This window comes from Neopelma chrysocephalum, unplaced genomic scaffold, assembly GCF_003984885.1.
Source record: "Neopelma chrysocephalum unplaced genomic scaffold, ASM398488v2 Primary Assembly neopelma1_65, whole genome shotgun sequence".
Classification (NCBI taxonomy): domain Eukaryota; kingdom Metazoa; phylum Chordata; class Aves; order Passeriformes; family Pipridae; genus Neopelma; species Neopelma chrysocephalum.
Genome location: NW_020897722.1, coordinates 3592015 through 3604730, shown reverse-complemented (window position 1 = coordinate 3604730; position 12716 = coordinate 3592015). Strand labels below are relative to the sequence as shown.

The window sequence follows — 12716 nt, the reverse complement described above, 5'->3', positions numbered from 1 at the left end:
TTGGTTAAAGGAATAAAAATATCGAGAAGAAATCTTTATCATCCAGTAAGTGGGTAACGCACCGCTGAGCAGACACTGTAGCTGCCTACAGGGAAGCCTGGAAGCACCTTTTCATCTCACTGGGTCTGTGGCACACAATGGGAGAGAAGAGATTTCGGGAGCAGAAAGGGAAGGAACACATTAAGACCGATAGAAGCCGATAGTACGATTTAATTCCATCAGGCTTCGCTAAATCCCCGCAGGACACAAAGATGAGTTTTTTCACACAGTCTGCGAGGGTCTTGCAGCCAGATGCCCAACCTCAACAGACCAATCGCCCCAAGAAATGGCCCTGCTGGTCTTCTACAGCCCCACCACAACCATCCATCTCAAGGGGCACCCAGTCCTTGGTATGGATGCCCAAAATTTGCTCCACCACTGCAGGGAAAGCACTTTGGAAAGACAAGAAAAGTTACAGCCTGATGACTTTCTAACCAAGCCCTACTTTGGAGACACTACTTCACAACACAGGCAAAGCAGCAGAATAGGAAATCTATGCCCAATGGATGGGATCATCCTTAGTTCCTTGCCATTAACTTATTTATGGCCCAGTAACTAATTCTAAGTCTCACGCACTTAAATACCGCTTAATTAGTGCCCCAGTTAGCTGGAAAGGGCATTGGATTTATACAAGTGAATACTCTGGCAACCAACACCTATTCTTCATTCCTGTATAACGTGTTGGAGACAGGAGTGACAGTCGCAGAGAGAGAAAGAGAGGCCACCAAGCATCAGACACCAGTCACAAGTGATTTACTTCAAGCCGCTCTCCCCCCCAGTGCCGCTGGTGCCAACACACGCAATCCTTCGCTCCTCAGCTCTGCAAACTGCACCCAGAAAGGCAGGGAAATGATGCAACTCAGCAATAAGGTTAATCACTTTTTTTTTTAAACTTTTGACTCTAACATGACTCCCAGAGATCTCCAGCGTGATGAACACTAGGGTATCCCAGAGCTGTTAATGTAATTTGGAAAGCAACAGTCCTCGCACTGATATTTCTTTCAGCTCCTTTTATTTCACTTCTTAGCTCATATTTATGCTCAGTTTGACCAAAATTAGTACTTCAGTAGATCTCTAGAACCAATCCTACCAGCCCTTAAACGTGCTTGCTCTATTTTATATCTGTAAAAAGTGATGTGAGAGAACTCAAGCAGCACCGCTGCTACTTAAGCAAGTAAAGGGGATAAAAGCCAACATCATGACACTAAATAATGAAGTCCAAGCCAGTATTAGCTTCACCTGGAAAAAGCCAACAACCAGTGAAATGAAGAGGCAGGGAACCATTTTCTCCAACTCAGAACTCAACAACACACCTTCATACCATGTTTTATAAAAGTCATCTTAACACCTTAATCCTGATACTCATCCTTTTTAAGAACCCTAGTATTAGATAAGACTAAATTATATGTAATATCTTTAAATTAGCAAATGATCTTAAAACCAGAGAAGCTACAGCACAATATCAGAATTACAGAGTATTTAAGAACAGCTCTACTACAAGTAGAAACCAAAACCACTCTGCTCTTTGGCAGCATCAAGGCAGTGCTGAGTCCCAGACTGGATGTGCTCTGGAACAGCATCACTGGCTGGTGTGGACATGGAAATGTGCTGCAGGTTGTAGGACACAGTGTGGTTCTTGGCTCTGTACTTACACATTTAAGTCATAGCAGTTCTTGATGATGATTAATTCTTCAATATATTCCTTCGTCACATCTGGGAATCTTGCTTCCTACAGTAGGAAAAGCTAAAGGTTACGTAGGTATTTGAGGAGCTGTGTAGCACACGTAGCAACAGCACCAAAGACAGGGATTCATAGGTAATTATCTGGCACACTCCTGAGACTGGGGACAAAACGGTCAAGAGACCATTTATATCCATCCAGCCTGGGTACTGCAAGCTGCTGGCTTTCCTTTGCTCCACAGCATGATTGCCAACAGCTCCTTCTCAAAGGAAGAGTGTGGGTAATGATGTGAAAGTCCACGAGCCCTAAGGAGAGATTCAGACTCGATGGAAGCAGGGGAGGCACGTAGGTATGACCTACAACACAAGGAAAGCTAATATTTACCTTCAGCCAGACCTTAAGGAGTTCCAGATTGTGTGCTGAAATACAACATTCCAAAAGGAAAAAACCAACACCACAAATACCCACCCAAAGCACTCAGACACACCAGCAACGAGACCAGGACAGACAACAAACCTTTACTGGCATTTCTGGGAAGGCTCTCCCAGCATTTGTCACATAGCAGAGAACACTCTTTGCTGCTCTCTCTCACGTTTCTGTACAAGTATTACAAATGATTGCACCATGTGATATTTTGCTTTACAAGACTGGACTGGTCAGGGTTGTCAAGCAACCCTGACAATGCAATAGCAGCTTCTTACCCATCTCAAACAAAGTCACCGATCAACGAGGTCTTACTTGGAAAGAACTGAATTTTGTTGGACTGCTAGGAAAAAAATAGCAGTAGAAAAAAAAATAGAAAAAAGATATTTTCCTCAACCTCCAGTTTTCCCAAGTAGAATCAGATATGGGATGTGGAGGGAAGACTAGGAAGGGCTGGGGTGGTGTAAAATACAGATGCAGTAGAATAAGCTTGTTTGCAAAAAAATACTCATTAAGGCATCGAGAGGGATCCTTCCTCCCTAGCAATCAAGGGGAGGAGTGTGCAAACATTAGACACACGAATCACCACATTTTTATTGTGGTTTATTTTTGAAATTTACACCATGTTGCCCAAGGGATAAGAAGTGCCCTTCTTGGTGGTTAAGTAGCCAGTGCCCCTCATGCCAACCTTCACACGCAGAGTCAGCAAGGAGCATGTGGAGTTAACATTACTGGATAAGCAGCATGAGGACTCATGTCCAGTTATCTTATCCCTCAGTGCTACTGCTTGGAAATCCACACTGCAAGGGCAACTATTACCCCTTGGCCACAGACCAAACTACCGCAGGAGAGGCAGCTGAAAACAGTCATGGTTCTCAGCCACATGTCTCTAAGCTTTCTCTAACCCACCCTCTATCCCTCTGCCAGTGTTTGGGGTCTCAGGTTTGCTCAGTTAGCTTTACATCCATTCCTAAAACAGCTCTACAGAGTTGTGTTAGGAATCAGCCAAACAAAACCAAACCAGCAGATCCAAGAGGGCAGAAGCCTTTCAGGGAACCAACCCACGTTATTGCACCCCAAACTACAGTTTTCCAAGACAGTTCATCACATGCTCCTCACCTGGTGCATGGCTGAGCACCAGCCAAAGCAACAAGGATCTGCAGCTGGAGCCACCAGGGCTGTGCTCCGAGCAAGTGAAACTCTACACACCTTGAAAAACCTGCCTGAAAACATCACACACACAGGAGGCAAACGAGCCCTGGGAATACTCACTGTCTCTCTGATGAGCAGCGCAGTGAGGTCCTGCTCCTGCCCAGCAGCTCCTTGTTCTGGCACGTTGCTGGAGCCGAGTTCCTGAGAGCCCTGTGCGGGGAAGGCCGGGCCCGGCTGCTCATTGTCCCTCCCTCCCTGCTGACCCGTTTCCTCGGGCGGATGCGCCGGCTGGGGAGAAGCAGGGCCTGGAATCCCGTCCTGCTGTGGCTCCGGTCGGGGGAAGGCTGGCCCAGGAGCCTTCTCTCCATAAGCCCTCAAAGATCCTGGGTCTGCCTCCGGCTGCCCTTGCTGAGGAGCACAACCATTTGCTACAGCGCGCGGCTCGTCTTCCAGCGTTGGGAAGTACCGGTGTTGCAGCTGGCTGTTCTCCTGGGTCTCCTGGTTTGTGGTGGTTGCAGCAGCTGTTCCTTCGAGGTTTTGCTCTGTCTCCACGTTCTCTCGCCATTCCTGGGCTTCCACCTTTTCCTCCTGTTGTGCTGGAAGGTCTGCATTCTCTAGACTCACAGTTTCTGTGTTAACTAGAGGCTGTGGACTCATCTTTACTGGTGGCACCAAACTTGGACCAGGCTCCTGCTTACCTGTAAGTTCAAAGCTGGGGCCATTAAGCTCAGAGGGTCCAGGCTGCTGCAGTGCAAAGTTCACACTCTCATCCCTGCTTGGTCCAGCACTGCCCTCCACCATGTGATTATACCCGTCTCCCTGGCACAGCAGGGCTGAATCCTGCAGATCTGTGCTCCTCGAGGGCTCAGCAGCACTTTTAGATCCTCCTTCTCCCCCAGTGCTTGCACCCTGCCATGGAGCAGCAGGTCTGATGACATTGGCACGCAGAGGCTGCTGATGCTTCGGGATCTGAAAAGAACACAGACAAGTGGTAAGCAGAAATTCCTGTCTGCGTGTCAGAATCCTTGTTCCAGATGCTTTTGCATCTAATCAAACATCTGATGGGGAGCAGATACACAGTCTGTTTAGCAAGATGCTTAATAAGGCACAAAACTGCAACCCACACACCTTTATTTCACTGAACTCCATCCTCAGCCTGTCCCCAGGTGCTAAGAGAAAATTTGGGCAGAACCGAGGATGCACAGGACTTTCAGAGTGGAACAATTTCCTAAGCTCACCTCAGTATCCACGTCCCTTCCAGTAAAATAGTCTGGGAACACGGAACTAACTGATGACATATTTATCTTCTCACCAACTTATTTAAACAAGCAGGAACTAAAGCTCAAAACATTAATCTCTGGCCTTATTCTTGCCTCTGGCAGACAAGACTGCTGTATGCCAACAGAGCCTGAGTGTTCTCTGCTACTGTTTTCAACTAAGAAACAGAAAGCTCAGCTTTGCAACCTATTTTCTCAATGCTTTTGGTTAATTTCATACAAAAGCGGAATACATTCTTAAGATAATATAGATAAGAAATGCTGCAAAAATCTAAGTGTATGCAACAGCCCAACATGAATGCAAATAGCATAGAGGAATGTTAAGCATACAAGGTGTATATATAAATCAAACAAGGCATGGATTGAAAACCCACCTTCTATGGAAGATCAAGTCCTCTTACACAACACACCACCTCTCTGGATTCAGACAGACAACTTTACGGGAGCTACAACCTTGGTTAAGTAGAACTTTAGCTACAATGTAGTTTAACAGTCTAGTTCTCCTGCCCTGTGCCCAAATATGATTAAATAAAGCCAGCCAAACACCATCATTTCAACATTATTTCAGACATCCTAAGTAGATTGCTATAACCACAGAGGACTCAGAGGAATGCATCAGATGTTTGCACAAGATTTAGCTATACAGGCCATGAACAAAGCAGAGCAACTACAAGAATGAAAAATTACCTCTGCCAAGATGAGCACATCATCATCATCATCTTCCTCAGGCTGCTGCTTTTCCGGCGTTTCCAGTGACGAAGGTAATTCTTCATCCGAGGAATCTGATATCGTGACAAGGCCTTCATCCCTGTGGTTTATCCAGTCTGCAGAACAGCAAGTAAAGCTAAAATTAGCTCTTTGCTCAAGGTAAAACTGGAATTTACAGGGCACATGTAGTACCAAAACACCTGAAAGAGCCATCTTCACATCTGCACTGCAGCAACAGGGAAGAAGCACTCAGAGGTCACCGATCCCTCTGCAAGTTACTCTTACAGCCACTCCTCCCTCCCCAGCCCCTGAGCAAAACGCCTGCACAGCCCCAGCTCACCACAACAGCACCTGCAGGAACAGTCACTGGCACTCATGAAGAGGGTCTTCTATCCCAAACTTCAGCACAAGTCAAGGTGCTGCAGAAGTTACTCTGAACAAGCCATACTTCTGCAGAGAAATCCTGAACTTTCTGTACCTCGGGGGCACTGCATTTTCTTTTACTAACGTGCAGAGCATTTTAGCAGAGAGATAAGGTTCTCTGTGCAATTTGGCCTCTTCTGGAAGAGTGAGACTTTGCAGGAGTACCTTATGCAGGGCTGAGATAGGGCCTGTGGCTGTGGGTGCAGAAGATATCCTTCTGTTAGATGACAACCTTGTCCCTCAAGGTTTGTCAAGAGTGGAATATAGATGCTACTGAACACAAGTGATATATTCAAGGCAGAAACAGGGTTTCTGTACTATAGAGAGAACATACAACTAAGCTTTTCCTCAATTTTGACAAGTTTTGGCGTATTTTTTAGCATGAGTATTTGTTTATCACCTTTCAGGCATATGGAGAAAGCATCACTTTGAATTGCACTCCTGGAGGAACAGGTGCCAATGCACACAGCCCAATGAGGGCACAAATACACAGCCAGCCTCTCTCCTGTGGGGACCTCAGGAGGATGGATCCTCCTTGGATCTGCTGAAACACCTCCACATGGTGTTCCCACGAAGTTAGCAATCTCCCTTAAGGCAGTACAACATGAGAAAGACAAGAGCCAAATATTTTGCATGCCTGCATAACATGAAAGAGCTTTCTGGAGGTGGCTAAGTCAGTGTAACAGAGCAGCGTGTGACAGGACAGAACACACCACCAGCAGTTCCCAGCAATGGCACTCCTGAGAGTTTAGTGACTCTGAATCCTGCTGGTTGTAAGCAGAGTTTTGGAAATAGGCACAACTCAGTACTCACCTTTTCCTCTGTGACTGCGGAAGCTGTTCAAGTTAATCACTTCTTCATTCCCACCTCTCTCTGCCATTTTAAACAGCTGTACCCACAAGTGTCAGTGCCCAGGCATGGCAGGCAGGCTCACATGAGGAACTAGAAGGTAAAATAAAACCAGGAGAGAGTAAGGCAAACTCAACTGCACCCTAAGCAGACTTCCTCAAGACTAGGCCACTAGAACATTTTGGGGGTTCTCCTGGCTTTCCCAGCTCAGTCTCGTCATGAGGATATTTTTCTGTACCCCCTTCTCTAAGAGCAGACATGTCTGTCTTCTGTTCCAACAGTTAAGAAAGTCAACTGAAGAGTGCAATCAGGCCCGAGAAGCTTCTCTGGAGAAGACATGAAGCTTCTTACAGCTGTGCAATCACAAAGTGAGGAGAGATGCAGTTCTGTCCAGATAGGACTCGACCCCTCTCCATATATGGATCTTCTGTTTCCAATAAGTCCAAACCCTGATGCACCAACCCACACAGCAGTTTTCCTTCCACCATCAACTGGTGAGAGGGGCAAAAGCCCCTTGCCTGAGCAATCACAGGGCAGCTCCACCTAAACTTGCATCTCAAACATCCCAGCTGATGTCATTACAACCACCCCTGTCATCCTTAATGCCGTGAAGTCGAGCTCACTTCCACAACACCCACGTTATTGGCATGGCAGAAGGAAGCTGCACCCCTGGCAGGGCAGTATGGAACAAGTCACATTACAGAGCACACTTTCCTGCCACCATCTGCTATCCTAAAGAAGAGATTTCCCTGATTTACAGTGAGCGTTTGGTACCAATTCCAGGATACACCATCTGCTCTCAATCCAGAAAGGAGAACATGACAGGAATCAGGTTCCTTCACAGGACTGAGCTTTTGGGACTAAACGCTGCTACCCCAGCCTGTTCTCAGAGAGGCACAATGAACCAGAGGCTCCCAAACAGGATTAGAGGGGCAGAGGAATCACTGCAACCTGAACAGGAGGTTTCCATTTTATGCTCTGTCAGCTTATAGCTCTCAATCCCTATCATGGAGAGGCTGAACAGATGCAGAAACTCTGAGCACAATTTGATCACTGGAAGGAGAATGAAGAAGGTCTTTTTATTGAAAAGTATTCATCTCCTTATTGCAGCACAGAGGAATCTGTACTATTAAATATTTACTGATGCATAAGTTGGAAGAAAATGATGGGTCTGCTTATAAAATCCTGTTTGCTAGTACACAAGAGCAGTATAAATTCCTCCTCAGTAATTCTACTTAATATCCCCTGCAGGGAACAGGAGTTGCAGCTAGGGCAGTAAAATGAAGAAATCAGTTCAGATGCACAAGATACAATAATAAAAATAAAAATGTATAATTTAGCACTTAAGAAAGCCCAGCAGCTCAGCTCAGTGCCTGAAGCAGCCTTCCCCAGAGGGAACCTCCAGCAGAGAGGTTTCAAGGCTTGGTTACAAACAGCCGTGTTCACCTGATCCCTGTACTGGTGATGGGATTTAGTGGGACATTGGGTGATGGAACTGCAGAGGCCTCTTCTAACCAGCATTACCACAAATATGCAACCACCCTTGTATTGAGCCATGAGACCTCAGTAGCACACCCTCGTCCCAGCAAGCAACTCCAAGATTATCATGGGTACAGTGATGCTTTGAAAGCATCTGAAAAGCAAGATTTCAGCAGCATTTCCACCAGGTTCTTCAGCTTCTGCCTTATAAGGAGAAATAAATCTTACTTTATTTGCCAGAATGGCATGAAAGCACTGTTCTCATCATTGCAGGCAGGTGCTTGAGAGCTGGGTCACTAAGTGTGCTTGGTGAAAACCCTGGCCTTTCTAAAAGGTCACACCCACATTATTACAGTTGTATTTTCCCTGGTGCTCAGGAATAGCTACCACCTAGTCCTGTGTTATTACTCTTCCATCCTTAGCCCTCTGAGTCATTTAGCAAACAAAACCAACACGCTTCTTGCCATTTAAAATACGGAGAAATGGAGGCACAGATGGGACCAGCGTGGCCAAGGTCACCGAGCAAACACTGCGAAGCAGCACTTGCAGGCTGGCTGGGGAGGAACAAGGACATTTGTGAAAGCCACAAATCAGCTCTCACAGCATCAAGCAGTGCAGACAGAGGCTGGACAGGTGTCTGCTCGGATCTGCTCCAAGCAGAGCTAAGTGGTTGGATATTCCTCCCCTTCAGGGACACGTGGTGCATTAGCAGGGCCGGGCGTGCACGTAACGAGGGTGGGACGACACTGCAAGTGCTCAGCACAGCCACCAAAAAAATCTTCTCCCAAACAGCTCAAAGTGGTGCTTTGTCCAATGCTGGCTAAACCCCAGCTGTTCACATCCAGGAATGATGGATAAGCCACGAGACACGTTAAGGTTGTATTTTCTAAAAGCTACTCCGATCCTGTAGAGAGGAGCTTGCACACTTCAACCTTCAGCATTGAGAAAGGGGTACAGGAAATACTCTGAAATTAAATTTGGGACAAAAGAACTGTCTACCCTCTCATACAAGACAAAAACGTGCACACATCACCAACAGACTCATGGTGGCTTAAAAGCAGGAATATAATAAATAGTATTAACAGTATACACAGTCAAAGCAACAAAAAAAAGAGCCAAGCCTGGAAAGAACTGGCAATTCTTTCTGCTTCAAAACAGACTGAATAAAAACCCAAGGAGCTTAATAAAGCCCTGCTTTGAGGGTAAAAGCCAAACTTCCACCAAGAGCTAGCAATTCATTTTGTCAATACTCAGTACAGAGCTGAAGTTTAAACAAATATCTATAAGCATGGGCCAGTTCCATCTAGTGGCATGAATAAGAAGTTTATTCATGTTTATAGCACCAGGCCGCCAAGAATGTGAAGTAACAAGATCAAAGCCACCCTGGGGTCTTGCCCTACATAAACAACAATAAAAAAGCAAGGAAGACAGATGGAAAGAAGCTATTCCATGCTACCTCAGTGATTTCAGTGCCTATTTATAGGTAAAGAATAAGGCTACCTATAAGCAAGCTCTAACATGCCCATCAGCTTTCCTGCAACACAGTCAAGGACAGGAAACTAGAACTGTTTTAAAAGCACAGGACCTGGCAGCAGCCAGATAAACACTTTGCAAGCTTTTTAGTTTTCCTTTTTTTTCTTAAAAGGCTCCCACCTGCACTACAGTATGTCAAGCTGGATTTGGGACTGGAATCCTATCCAGTATCCAGGTGACACAAAACTCATCATGACTTCTAAGACTGACAGTGCAGCAAAGACCACCCGGTTCCACCCAATTTCACCTCCACTTTTCATATTACTCCACATATTCATGACTCAGAATCACAGGATATCCTGAGGTGGAAGGGGCCCACAAGGATCATCCAGTCCAACTCCTGGCCCTGCACAGGACACCCCAACCATCCCACCCTGTGCCTGAGAGCGTTGTTCAAATGCTCCTTGAGCTCTGGCAGCCCTGGGGCCATGACCACTGTCCTGGGGAGCCTGTTCAGTGCCCAACCACCCTCTGATGCTGCACATCCAAGTTATTTCACTGCACAGGCAATAAAATCCTCCCCATTATGGGTTTTCCTACAGCAGTTTGAGAAGAGAAGGACCCATTAACAGAACAGCTACTGGGAAAACCAGCGACCATCAGGGATTTACCTGTAACAGTTCTCTGAACTGATTAGACCTCAGACTGACAGCTGAAGTCACATGTACTTCCCGACAAGCTCCTCAAACATGCAAAAATATAATCCACAAAACCACTGGTCCCAACCACTACTATGACTTAACGGATCAGCTGCTACGAGGTGAAGCAGGTCTCGGGAGCACACAGAATGCTTACACAAGGATTTCCAAAACCCAGGCAAAATCCTTTCAAACACCACGTTACATATTTTTAGCCTAACCTAAAAATAGGCACCATCAGTGCTGTGCATATATTTAATCTCCTGGTATATGGAGGAGTTTCTGGGCTGCAGTAACTGGAGCAGAACTCAAATCTGCTCCCTCCACCTCACATTTGTGCATCCTCAGATGGTGCTGGAATTTAAAGCGACAGTCAAGGGGAGACCCCCCCCTCCTTACAGTGTAATGTATTTTACCCCCCACTTACAGCATTTGAAATCTTGAACTCCCACATACCCAAGATGGGACTAGACTCAAAGTGTTCTTTCCTGGCTCCAGCTCAAGGCAACAGGACCAGACAGAAAGCACTGCAGGGGAGGTAGGAATTAAGATCCTGAGCGAACAAGGGGGAGAGGGGAAAAAAAAAAAAGAGCAACTTGAAAGAGGTGTCAGCAACATCAAATCACTGTGTTTTAGCCTCTCCCCCACACAGCAATACCACTGTTGCTCACCTACGTTGACAGAAGAGCATCAACTCCTACTTTGTGCCTGCGGGCAGCAAACGTGTCTGCTGGTAGCCTGCGAGCAAGGTGAATTCCTGGCTCGTTTCAAGCTGCTAAAACAAAGAGAAGCTACTTAAATAATGCATGGCTTGTGACAACCAGCAAAATGAAAAGCTAAAAATTCAGTCCTTAAATAATAAAAAAAAAAAAGAAAAAAAAAAGGCACAACAGAAGGGAAATAAACCAGCCTGACTTGCTGTCAAGCATTTCACTGAAATATTTCAAAGGGTTCACAATTTGCTGGGGGCTGCTCCTTGTAAGAGTCACTGAGCAAAAGCAGGGAGAGTTTAACAGTGGTTTATCATGTTAAGCAGCATCATCCCAAGCAAAAATTAGAAATCTCCTGATCACAAGCCCAACAAGAACTGCTGGGCACAAACGAGTCCTGTTTGCTATTCCAAGGCAGCTACGGCCACAGCATCGCATTTCCCAAAGAGCCAGAGGTTAACAGGGGGCTGCACCAGGGCTCCTGCCAGAAGGTTTGCTTGGTTCTGAGCTCAGTTCTAAGCAGAAAAAGCTCTAGTCCCAGCCCAAAAGCCTGGCCTCTGAAAGCAAGTGTGTGGACAGTGGCTCACAGGCAAGATCAGCTGGTTTCCAGGAGCACAACCTGCTACAGATGTCACACAAAAGCTCCTCTTAGGAGCACAGATGAGGGGTAGACTTAAGATAACTCCATCCATGCAGCTCTGTCACCAATTTTTGGACCTGTAGCATCTGCTAAAGGGGGACAACATGCCAGAATATCATTTAACAACAGAATTGGCTGGTGAGTTATAAAACACTCCCAAAGTGTCTCCCACATTAGCAGCCGGCTTGGTTTACCAAGTGATTTTACACACATACACTCTCTGAGAAGACAGGATTCCTGAGATCTGAGAAAAATCAGGGAACAGAAGCTGAAGAGAACAATAAAAAGAGCCAGGTAACACAGTTCTACTGCAGAAAGCCAGAGAACTGATGTTATCACACCAAAACATAAGACAAGATAACATAAGAAGAGTTTTGTGGCAAGTAAATCCAACCTGAATGTTCACCTCCCCACACAGACAAGCTGGTCAACACACACAGCTCAGAAAGCAGCCCAGCAGAGCAGCCACTATTCCTGCAGCCACAGCAGCACCATAACTGGCTCCAGCAGCAGTGCTCCAGGGATGGACATGATGAAGAGGGACAAGAGGGATGAAGCCTTCAAGCTTTTCTGGAAGCAACCAGAGCTTCCAGAGGAATAGTTCCCTATTCCTCACCCTTTCTTACCTAGGAAGAAAAGCACTGAAGGAAGAAATGTTCTTTCCACCCAGGCTCACCACTGGTCACTGCAGAGTCAGCAGCAGATACTCAGATCACATCAGGAAACCCTGATGTGAGAGGGTCTGTGGATTAACAGGGGATGAGCCACATCTATCTGTCACTGCTGCAGACTAATGAGAATTGCTTACTCAGGAGCAATCAAGAGAGCAGATATTTAGAGATTACTTGGCTTCAAAACCCCAACCAATTTTTCCTCATTTTGTAACTCCACTCAGGACTTACAGGAAATATCCTGGCTGCCTGTACATCACAAGACTTCATATCAACCTTCATCATTCCATTAAGGTCACAGTATCACTTAATAATATTTTTTTAAGCACCAAATCACCATTTTTATTGCACCTAAACCACAAAGTACAAGAGGAAAACAATCTGCCCAGTTTTACCTAATTCACCTAACAGTGGGCCACATACACTGACACCAGTTTTCCTCCCCAAACCTGCAAAATATTTGCATTTTTCTGGCAAAATCTCTTCTCTGTGA

The 12716-nt window shown here is 45.9% G+C and overlaps 1 protein-coding gene across 14 annotated transcripts in view; it reads right to left on the bottom strand.

Moving 5' to 3' along the window:
• RNF216 (ring finger protein 216) overlaps positions 1-12716 on the bottom strand; it is a 77807-nt gene that overhangs the window by 56380 nt on the left and 8711 nt on the right. For 3 of the 14 annotated variants that reach the window (XM_027683676.1, XM_027683672.1, XM_027683678.1), the window contains 6 exons: positions 10874-10974; positions 10630-10755; positions 6517-6645; positions 5260-5396; positions 3416-4264; positions 1692-1768 (listed from right to left, as the gene is read on the bottom strand). In XM_027683676.1, the coding sequence (XP_027539477.1) occupies positions 1692-1768; positions 3416-4264; positions 5260-5396; positions 6517-6583 (1130 nt within the window). In that variant the 5' untranslated portion in view covers positions 6584-6645; positions 10630-10755; positions 10874-10974. Of the gene's footprint in view, positions 1-1691; positions 1769-3415; positions 4265-5259; positions 5397-6516; positions 6646-10629; positions 10756-10873; positions 10978-12178; positions 12295-12716 lie in introns of all 14 variants that reach the window. The other 11 variants (XM_027683673.1, XM_027683671.1, XM_027683679.1 and 8 more) reach the window with 6 other exon arrangements.